The sequence below is a fragment of the Lycorma delicatula genome, chromosome 9 (genome assembly GCF_047948215.1).
Source record: "Lycorma delicatula isolate Av1 chromosome 9, ASM4794821v1, whole genome shotgun sequence".
NCBI classification, from domain to species: domain Eukaryota; kingdom Metazoa; phylum Arthropoda; class Insecta; order Hemiptera; family Fulgoridae; genus Lycorma; species Lycorma delicatula.
This window is the reverse complement of record NC_134463.1, coordinates 28,802,368-28,814,487: the sequence shown is the minus strand read 5'-3', so window position 1 is coordinate 28,814,487 and position 12,120 is coordinate 28,802,368. Positions and strand designations below refer to the sequence as shown.

General features: G+C 28.8%; 1 protein-coding gene across 4 annotated transcripts in view; it reads left to right on the top strand.

Annotated features, from left to right (window-relative positions):
• grsm (probable aminopeptidase NPEPL1 granny smith protein) overlaps nucleotides 1-12,120 on the top strand; it is a 63,486-nt gene that overhangs the window by 15,150 nt on the left and 36,216 nt on the right. For all 4 annotated transcript variants that reach the window (XM_075375762.1, XM_075375765.1, XM_075375763.1 and 1 more), the window contains one exon: nucleotides 7,882-8,055. In XM_075375762.1, coding sequence (XP_075231877.1) covers nucleotides 7,882-8,055 — 174 coding nt within the window. The remainder of the gene's footprint in view (nucleotides 1-7,881; nucleotides 8,056-12,120) is intronic.

The following is a 12,120-nucleotide window of genomic DNA, read 5'->3' as shown; positions in this document are numbered from 1 at the left end:
TCTCCATTTACTCTAGTCTAACAAAAGTCACGGATTAACATGAATGTTCCTTGTATATTGTATATTATGCAGTATAGTTTAAACTTTTAGAAACCGTAATGCTTTTATCTGACTAATATTTGTGATTTTACTTGGATGACTTGAATGTTTTATAACATAATTATTATCTGCCCTTATTATTTGTTATCTTTACCTTTATTATCTGTTATCTTTTTTCCTGATGACAACATTCCTCTCTGCTTATTCTGAATTGCCCTTTGTAGACATTGAAGAGTCACGCAGTATGAGGCTGCAGTGATGGTCGTGCCATGTTTCATGAATTCCACCAATTAAACTCCATTACAGTCCCAGAACACAGTAGCCATACACACTTTCTCTTGGATAAGGTTTGCTTGAACATCTTTGGTTTACTGAGAGAATGAGAATGCATCCACTGTTTGGATTGTTCTTTTGTTTCTTCAGTTTCGAAATGGACCTATGTCTCGTCTTCTGTGACAATTTTATTTAAAAAATCTTCTTCATTATGGTAGCACTGGAGAAACGTTAAGGAGGTGTCCATGCTCATTGTTTTGTGATGGTCGGACAGCATCTTGGGAACCCATCTCGCACACAGTTTGCGGTACTGAAGTCTCTCACTCACAATTGTGTAGAGAGCTGACCTTTAAATTTCAGGAAACGAATCACTCGATACAGAAATTGTGAACCGACGATTTTCTCGAATTGCCTCATCCACTTGCTCAACGAGATCATCGGTTGACACTCGCTAACTTCCCTGACCGCCTGCGTCATGAACATCTGCACGTCCTGCTTTAAAGTTCCTGTACCATTGTCGCACTTTGATGTCACTCATTGAAGTTTCACCGTACACATTACTTATTCGTCGATGAATTTCAGCTGCATTACACCCCTCAGCTTGAAGAAATCGAATTACAGCATGCACTTCACACTTGGCGGGAGATGCTTTTGTTGTAGACATGTTTTTGTGCTAGCTGCGTGTTCAGAACTAAATGAAGTGACGCGATGTGATTGAAGGCCATAATAGAGGCAAAGGTTCATCCGATTTTTGTGCAGGTTTTTATTTCGCAACCGATCGGATCTTGAAAAAAAATAACCCTCGTATGTTGTTGACATGTGTTGTGTGTTATAATTCTAATCATTATTGGATTTTTAAATTAGGTTGTATTTGAATATTTGGTTTTATAAATACATTAAATACATTATTTGGTAATACAATAACAAAGATTACTGCACACTATAATGTTTATTAAATTTTTTTTGTGTAATATTTTAATTTTGTATATACATTTACACGAAATCAATTGAATTCGGTGATAGTCTATTTTGGTGATAATTATTAAAGCGCCATTATATGAAAAACAATAAAAATCGTACCCCAGTGTAGAAAGTAATTAAAAGTAATAATTATTATTTAAAAACCGTAAAACTTTAATTGTATTTTGTTTTAAAATAATAACTAAATTAACATATTTTAGATGTAATTCAAACCTGAATTTTTTCCTAACAGATGAAATGTGCTTCTGGTGGCTGTATTTCTAAAATTTTTTCGTGTTAGCAATTTTTAAAAATAAATTAATTTCAGGAAATTTTTGGACTTCCCTGGAATATGAACCTTTTTTATACAGCAAAACCTTTTTCATGTTTTAGAGTATTAGTGAATGTTATTTAAATTTCTAGTCCCAGTTAGATTTATTTGGAAAACCGTACCAAAACGAATTACATTAATAAATAGTAAGTAAATAAAATATTCTCTTTTGCATTAACTGGTCTAAGAAACTCTTTCTACCAGACCATGGGATAGCTTGTGAATTTTGTAACATGCTTGTTGCTGCTATATGTTGACTTCTGTTTGGCAGTTGTGTACTTAATATCTGATAGATTTTTGCCTCATGATAGATGAGGTGTGGCTATTAAATAATGAGACTAATGTTGCTACAGACGAACTGCACATGCGCCAAGTTTGTACAAGTGACAGTTGTATGGCATGAAGCCTCTTTCGATTGTTGCCACTCCAGTTTCTGTAGACATATTAGTCTGGCCATGGCCTTTGTTTGGGTAACATCTGATTTTTGTTTTGCCAGAAAAATGATAAGTGTTGTATTTGAACAAAGAATTGTGAAATTTCATATGAAAATTGGAAAAATTGCTACTGAAATGTATCTTTTATTAAAAAAAGTATATGGCAATGAATGTTTATCATGTGTGCAGGTTTTTGAGGGGTTAAACGTTTCCAAGATGGCTGAGAAGACTTTGAAGATGATGTTCATCCGGATTGCCCTTCCATATTAAAAATATTCAAAAAATTGGTAATCTGATTCAATCTGACCGTTGGTTAACTATTCATGCGATTGCTGAAACTGTAGGAATTGACAAAGAATGCGTAACAAAAATTTTAAATAACAGTTTTAACATGTAAAAAATGTGCTTGAATGCCATTAAAAATGACCCAAACTTCTTGGAAAGAGTGATAACATGTGATGAATCTTGGTTTTTATGATCCAGAAACTAAGCGTCAGTCCGTGCATTGGAAGGCTCCCAACTTCACCGAAAGCTAAAAAAGCTTGAATGAGCAAATCAAAATTCAAAGCGATGATGATTGTTTTTATTCGATATTCTTGGGATTGTGTACCTTCACTGGATTCCTGAAGGTCAAACTATTAATCAACATTTCTACCTTGAGGTCTGTACTCAACTCTGAGAAAAAATAAGAAAAAAAATGACGTGAATTGTGGTAGAACAAGTCATGGGTTCTTCATCAGGACAATGCACTGGTTTGCACTGCATCATCTGTTAACATGTTTCTAGCCAAGTATAATATCCCATGGTTAGACCATCCACCTTATTCAACTGATGTGGCACCATGTGACTTTTATCTGTTCCCCAAGGTCAAATCTGCATTAAAAGGAACAAGATTTCAGATCGTTGAAGCTGTGAAAGAAAAAGCGACACGCGTCATGAAAGAGCTCACAAAAAAAGACTTCCAGCACTGTTTCGAACTATGGAAAATTCACATGGAGCAGTTGTAGGGATAGAGGAGGGGTGTGTATTAAAGTGGACAATAGCTTAATATGTATAAATTTAAAATAAAATATTTTATAGCATTAGTATCATTATTTAATAGTTACACCTTGTACTTGTAGTTCTTAAAAAGATGAATGTGTTAGCTTGATTTACTTGATTTTCATTAATTTTAATGTGTACAATATTCTCCTTCTAATCACTCAGTATACTGATTAACTGATTGTCTTTTTAACTGATTGTAATGTTTTACTTCTTCCTTTGGATCCATGTTTTCCAAGGCTTTTTGTAGTTTTTCTTATTGCTCTTCATGATGACCATATCATCAGTAAACTTGATTATTTTCATGCTCTCTCCATTGATATTAATCCCTTGCAAAGTTTCTTTACACTGTTATATCACATTCTCAATGTAAAGTTGACAGAATATTTTAAATTCAATTTAGCAGTATGAAATACTAATGCTTACATTCCTTCAAATACACGTTTCTGTAATTAGCTATTTTGTAATGTTAAAAATGTAACTTAACAAAGAATTTGCTTTTTTTTTTCTTTGAGAAATAACAATATGTTAACATTAAGCATGTAGAATATTTGATTGTATGAAAACAGTCACGACAATAAATTGTCTTTTCATGAATAGTGAAAATTGCTGTAATTATCTATTATAATCTATTTAAAGATCTATTGAAAAATTTGTGTGAAACGTATCACATATTTCTTTTATTGAATGTAATTTATTTGATTAAATTTTTTATTTAATTTACAAGTTTTCTGCATATTGTTGTTTAATTTCCTTACTGTGTTTAATTATATTTTTATTGTCTATCTTTTTTCAAAACATGATGAAATATGTTTTTGAAGTATTAAAAGTGTTTACTGTGTGCTATTTGCAGTTGAAATAATTAAAATTACTGTACAGTCATTTTTTAAATTTTATTGTTTTCTTTATGGGTTTGGTAGAATTTAATATTTGTAACTTATAGAATCATGTATTTTGTTTTCATAATTATATCTACGGAATTATTATTTTATGTTTGTATTTTCCTGTATATATGATGAATTTTTGGAAGCTACAGTAAGCAGGTATAAACATTTAAATGTTATTCTTTAATGAATTATAAATCATTTATTTTATTCAAAACGTAGAAATTTTAAAATTATGACTTAAATTATATGTCATGGGTTTATTAAGCTTATTAGGAATTATCTAAAGCGATACTCTTTCAAATATATTAAATTGTGATCTTTGTGCTTTTTTTTTTTAGAAACACATATATTTTGAAAGTGTCGTTATGTTAAGTAAAAAAAATTACCACATTTCATCATGCTGACCAATGAAACAGTTAATAGAATTTTTTTTAGTTATGCCTGTATCAAAAATGTAAAAATAAAAACGTAGAAAATTAAGTCAAACATTTTATTTTACTGACGACTGATAACTGTAAGGATAATGTTATATATGCACTCTTAACATATAATATTGGTGTGTCTAAATAAATAACAGGTGTGTAAATAAATAACAAATTTAATGAATGTTTTACTCATTGTCATCATTACTTGAACATGTGACTAATGAATGTGCTTTACCATTATATTTAAGTATCTATTCTGTTTAATTATTTATATTTTTAATTTCGATTCATTTAATAAAATTGAATGTAAACCATTCTGAAAACACATTAACAATTAAAATTCTTTAGTATTAATTGCTCACTATTGGATTTAATTGGATTTTAACTAATAGTAATTGAACTCAGGTCAATTTAAACGATTTGAACTGACATTGATAAGATCGTATTAGATTCTATAGCCCTTTTTTAAGCCATTTTATCTGTTCACATGTTGTCTGGTTGATAGGTTGAATTAAAGTCACAGAGATCTATTTTATTATTTTTGGAGAAGGCAGGATCTTTCTGTAGGAAGTCATTTCCATTTTTAATCCATTTGTTCGTAAAATATTTTAGAGTATGGTTTTTTTTATAAATAATACATATCTATAATTGCTCTATGTCTCATATTATTATCATATCTTGTTATAACATATTCTACGATAAGTTCTTTTAAATTATTATATATAATTTTATTTTAAAATGTATTATGTGAATAGATCAGGATGATCGATTCAAAACCTACTTACAAATAATACTTTTAAATTCTGAAGTTTTCTTAAGTAGGTATTCTACATAGAATGCACAAAATAAGTAAGTATTTAATCTATTCATATAAATAAAACAAATTTAGATAAAAAAAAACTTAATTCCATAAAAATTTTATTTAGCTTTAACTTAGTTTTACTAATATTAAAAAAATTTATTCTTGGTCATTGCAGTATAAATTTGCATTGTTTCATCAAAAAATGAATAAAGAATTTATGCAGCTGGAATTGTTATCAGTAGAGAGAAAACATTATTATGCTGTATGTTGTTTTCCTAATACAACATCTAATATTGATACTTTACTGAAGCACCTTTACAAATTATGTTTTTATACTCATACTTGCCCTTGTGTCTTTCAGTTAACATCTTCTGGATTGGTCCACTTATAAAAATGGGGAAATAAATTAAGGCAGATTGTCAGATGACTGTTTTTTTTTCACTAACTGAAACTGAACATTTATTGTTATAATGAGCTTTTCTTCTAAATTGATTTACAACCTGAAGTATAAAAATATTGCTATTCATTTCTATGCAGTAACCATTTATTTTTTTTTAATTAAATGACAAGAGGTTATAAACAAACTATCCATTTATCAGCATGTGTTATCATTTTATCCTTCCTTGATGGTTCCTATTTAATACAGTTAACACTCATATTTGTAAGTAGAATACATTTATGAATGTATTCATAAATGTATTCTAATAAATGTATTCTTCATAAATGTATTCATAAATTTATCAAACTTACCAGTTTGATAAATTGAAAACCAATTTATCAAACTGGTTAATGGGAAATTTCATGAAGAAATGTTTAATGAAAATAATTTAAAGTTTTTCTATGAAAAATAATTGTTTTCAATTTTCCCAAAACCAATAAAAACCAATTTTTTCAGTACTTTACAAAGTTTGTTATCTTTTTATAAAAACTCCTGCAGATATTTAAGGCTTAAGCAACTTCATTCTGCTAGAAAGCTCCTTAGTTTGTAAAATCTATATTTAAAATTACTAGTCAAATTTTAGAAAAATTTATTCATCCCCACTTACTTATTAGTCTTATTTAAAATTGTTAAAGCAGACTTTTTGTTGAACTGTTGGTATTCTGTTATTTTACCAATCTGCCGTATAGCAGATTTTGTATTTTTTTAGGTAGTCTTTCTTTCTTTTGATTAAAGTAAAGAATTGAGTATAATAAAAAGCTTTCCTCTTCTGGATAGTGATATTTTGAAATTCTGTATTCCAGAATAAATTGTGTGTTGAATTTTTTTGTACTCATAAGGTAGATTTAAAATATAATTTTCAATGTGCTGTTTATGAGTTTCTTTTACAAACTTTTACTGTAAATATATTAAATCTAAATGACTTGCCGAAGTAAAAAGTGAATTGGTGATTACTCTTTTATTTTTGGTAACCACATAAAAAAATTATGGTAACATTTAATAAAAATATTAAGCTATAAGGGAACATCTGTTTGAGAATAATAAATGCATTTAATTAGAGATTGTACAAATAATGTACATTCTTGCTTCAAAGTGTAAAGAATGAAGAGTGAATGTAAGCTTAGTCTTTTCAAAGTTGTGGTGAAGATAATTTGCAGCAGTGTTGTAAGAGAGATTCTAGCTTGTAGATCTTATTTCAGTGCAGGGATTAGTAGACAGTTTAAAGAAGTGTTTTTTTTTTTAGACTTGACTAAGTTTTTTTTTAGATTATGTAAAAAGGTATATAACATCATATTAGACTATAAAAAAGCTATTTAGAGTATGTAACATGACATGTTATGACATTTACTTGACTATATCACATTTTTATTTTATTATTTTACATATTCTGCTAACACTAATTTTAAATAAAATAATTATGTTGTATATGCTAAATCATCATCTCTAATCAGTGTAATAATATATTAGCATCATATTTTGCAGCTGTGTATGAAACTTGATTAGGCATTGGTAATTTATATGTCACTTATTTGTAATGATAAAATGTAAAAGTAACATTCTACCTGCGTTCAACTTTTATTTATATTTTCATTGTTATTAAGTAACTACTACATTTAACATCTAACCTTATCTGCGTAACTTTTCTACCCTTAATTAATAATACCACTTAATAGAATATTGTTTTATATTTTTCACCTTTATTAGTACTACCTTATATCTTATTTTATCATCACCTAATTTTGTTTTCCTTCAGTGCCATTTTTCAGACAATTGTTATATTTGTTTTCTTCAATTTCTGTTATAATATTCTAGGATATGTATAGCATTTTATAAAATATTCTGCAGTCTGTTTCATTTTATTTGTAAGTTTTTAACAAATTATTCTCTTTCCTGCTTGTTTCTTTTGTCATTCCTCTAGGTAGTAGGTTCTTAGATGTTTGGCACTTTTTTTGTTATTAGTCAATCCTTTTAGTAATATTTTCTTCATATTTTTCTGATTACTTATTCTCATTTTATTTATTTTCCCTATGTGATATTTTAACATTGCTGAATCAGTTTACTTTATAGATTTGGGTTATTTTTGATAGAATTATAAAAAAATCATGTTCCAAATCTTCTATGATGAATTAAGAAATTAAATTTCATTTGCTGGTTTTCTTGTGTTATACTATAGCAAACTTATTTAAGTTGATTTATTATAATGTTTAGTTGGTTAATTTGTTTTATTGTTAATTTTTTTTGTATTTGCAGTTACATTTTAAAATGGATGGTTGTAGTCCAAGTGTTTCGTTAAAATTTTCTGGAGTTATAACTCCGTCTGATCCTCAAGATAAACCTGTTTTAATTGCTGGACAGATAAAGAATCTAGTTAAAGTTAAATATGATTTATTAAAAATAAAACTTGAACCTCGTGTTTCTCAGGAGGTAATGTATTTATTTATTTCATGTTACTAGGAAGTAGTTTTACACTAAGTCACTATATTACTGTAGTTATTATGTTTTAATAATTTAGCATGGTTGTTTTTTCAGTTAGCATTTTCTTTGCTAATGGTTGGGCTGGACTAATTAATTTGGGTTAAGCCAAAATTAACTAAGCACATTTCTCATTTATGTATACTATAAAGAATATGACTTGTAATTTATAATGAATATTTTTTATAGTACAGCTAATTGAAAAAGTACGTGTGGTTAGTTGATATAACTTTGTAAGTAGTAGTTTGAAAAAAACAGGCAAAGTATTGCATGACTTTCCTGGCTACTACTACTAAAAATTTAAAGAGTTAGAGCCCCCCAAAAAAAACAACAAAAAACTATATATATTTTGTAGTGGTGGGGGATATAGTAAATTTTATACATTTTTTTCTAAAAAATTTAGACGTAGGTTAAGCTTAACCAGGTTGCTTAAAGTTTTCTGTAAATCTAACACCTCCTAAAGACTAAAATAAGAAAAAGGAAATTAACAAAAAAATCTTTTCTCCATTTTAGGTCTGGCAAAAATTGTAGACATTTCTTGATAGCTCTATATATGAAGTATAAACTTTCAAAAATGTCTTGAAAAATATTTAAATTGAAGGCAAATAGAACAAAAAACAAATATTTAAATTTCAAGAGGTGGGGGATTGATATAAAAAAAAATAATTTTTTTTTTGGTTTTTATGTGCGCTGTAGGTAACAAATTTTCTATGAAGAAAATTAAAATAGGGTTTTTCATGATATTCCCCTACTCTCTTAATGAATTTTGAAAAAAAAAATATGCTCATTGCCCCACATAAAGAAATGTGTGAGCAAATTTGAAGAAAATCTGAGAAATAAGGCCAAAAGCAGTGTAATACATATATACAGTAGCCACCTTATAATGGTGAGTGTGGATGATCAGTCCATGTGTCACTGTTATACTACTGTTCTCTGAAACATTGGCACACCATGATTAGTCATCTCTTAGTAGGATAAACATGATGCATGTTTGGGTAGTAATTGTCACCATTCCAAGCTTGCTGTTACTTGACGGCAACTACATAACTATATATGTGATTTTTATCTAGATCGGTGTTTCTCAACCTCAGAGTCATGGTGATATGAAAGGGGGAGGCAAAATTAGCTTACAGCTTTACACGTAAACAATAATGAAATCATTTTATGAGAAAAAAAATCATTTATTATTAACTTACATTTACAAGTAAACATCTAAAGAAAATAAATTAATAAGATGGTTGCATTTGTTTTTCATTTAAAAGTTTCTCCATTTATGGATCTATGTTAGAAACACATGAAAGTAAATTTTTTTGAAGTGATAAAAGATAAGTATTAAGCTGTATTAAGCTTTTAGCACAACCATAGATGAAAAACCGTTCTCATAGAGGTATGACATAGAGGTGAAAGGGATTAATATTTTCAATACGTCTGCAACTGAATTTCCATATTCACTTTGGCGATCAAACCAAAATGTTTCTAAATATTCAGATGTGAATTGTAGTTATGTTTTACCGGCAGCCATTTCGATGAGCTGGTTGTGATTCTCAACTAGTAACATAGCAGCTACAACAGTGTTCTTAATAAATGGATTCAGTACCCATTTGTTTCAGAGGCATTTTTATCTTCTGGTAAATATTCTGCCGACTGAATTTTTAGCTCACGCAAATACATCTTCATGATATCCAAACTGAGGTGAATAGTAGCGTCTTCTTCATCCAAAATGTTTGCCTTGAAGGTGAATAATCCAGATATCAAGCTTCTTAATGACAGCATGAACCTTGTCTCTCATTAATAAAATGTTTTTATCACATCTTTGTAAATTCTCATTTAAGTTGTTTAAATGAGAAAATATATTAGCTAAGTAAATCAACAACAACAGATATTCATTATTCTGTTAAAACTTTTAGAATGGCATTTGTTTATCCTGGAAGTACATTATTAATTCATCTTGCATTCCAAAAACCAGGTTAACATTTTCCTCCATGATAACCATTTGACTTCTGTATGGAAAAGAAGAGATTGTTTTCTTTTCACCATTTCATCACATAGTTATTCAGTAATGGTCAACTTCTAATAAAGTTAACCATTTTTACAGCTTTACAAAAAATTTGTTTGAAATTTTCTGGTATTTTTTTTTATGGCCAGAGCATGTCTGTAAAGGAAGCAGTGTGTCCATTCCGCCCTTGCTATAATCTTGTAGTTTCTAAATCTTTTAATTTAGTTTTTTAGATATTTTATTTTTTTCAAAATCCACTGTTCTTTCCTTTTATTGCCTTTGTACCATCACTGCATACTGCAATACATTTTGTTTAATCTATGTTATAGTTTTTAGTAGCTTTATAAAAAAATGTCAAAAAGATATTGTCCTGTTGCATGACCAGGTATTGATTTGCAAAACAACATATTTTATTTGTTTGATCTGACCCTATTCCATTCATATTTCACAAAACATAAGAACCAAGAAATGTTCACAGAGATAAGATGCTTCAAATGTACTTTTGTCAATATGATTTTATTTACAAATAGGAACTTGATTTCTGAAAGTATGTAATTTTCTTTTGAAAAATTCCAAGGGTTTGCTTTTATGATCCGGATTTTTAGTTTCATGCTATTATCGGAGATGACTTGAATGCTAACAACGCGCTATGGCTTTCGATTCAATGAGGTATAACTGTAATCTGAATAACTGACATTGTACAATCTTGTCTTTTTACCAATTGATTCACTAAATGTGTATGACTCACTTTGTTCTTTCAAAAAATTTATCCATTTTGCATAAGAATCCAATTAAAAAAAAAAAAAACAACAGTTACACCGTTAGACCGCAGTCTAAAAAGCAATCCCTTACGCCTCTTTTATACTGCTGAGAGCACAAAGTGTTCAAACGTGTATCATATGCATGTTCGAATATGGTGGTTTCACAGCAGATATTATGCAAGCAGGCCAAAATACAAGCAGCACATATAAATCGAGTTGGAACCAGTAAATTGCTCATGTTTGTACACTTCATAATGCATATTCATACCCGTCTCAATGCAGCTAAAAGGTTTTAACTAGGTTTCATTGGGCTGGGGTTAGGGGGTTGCAAAATATTCATCATATATTTTTTTCCTTTTTGGGGATTGTGGAGCTAAAAAGGTTGAGAATACAGGTCTAGACAAACATGTTAGAACCTAAATTGTAAAAGTTTGCAGGAAACCTGACCCCATTTTCGATGTGATCACCTTACTTTCCCTTTTAATATAGCTAGCTATTCTGTCTATATTTGCCATGAAAGTAAACACATAATATACATCAAATTAAAATCTGTTCTATTTTACATTATTTTATTATGCACTCTATTAAACAATAAGAAACATTTATCAGATAAACATTTTCAGTTTATAAATATTGTTAATTTGAATTTTGATATTTGTGACATTTTATGTTTTAAAAATGGAATACATTTAAAAATTGAATATAGTACAATTTTTGTTTCTGCCAAGTAGGTTAAAATAGAAAAGTACTATCTCAGATAAATATAAAGAATTGTGTTACTTTTCCAATTTAAAAGAGTACTGTAATCAGTTTTTAGGAACTTTTCTTTTATTTTATCATTATTAATATTATTAAATGTAGTTTTTTTAATTTATTGACCCGAAAATTTTCTGCCTTGGTAAGTATTATTTATCTCACTTTTGCTAATGTTTTGTTTACGGTTTTGTCTTGACACAATATGATGTTTTGAATAAAGCATTAGCTGTGATCACTTATATACAAGAAATTATATGTTTTATAAGAAATTGGGAGGTGTGACTTAATACATTAAGCACCTTGACCTCAGTTTCAGCTTTTTTCAGTAGCAGGATAAGGAATAAATAGTCCCAAGACCATCACATCACATAGCCTTGGTTTTATGAGAATTTATCAGTCCACTAACTTGAAATGGTGAGTCTGAATAACAGTTCAGTTAGAATGTAAAAAAATGATAAAAATAATATTAGACAAATTAATTTAATCAGGTTTTTTTTATAAGGC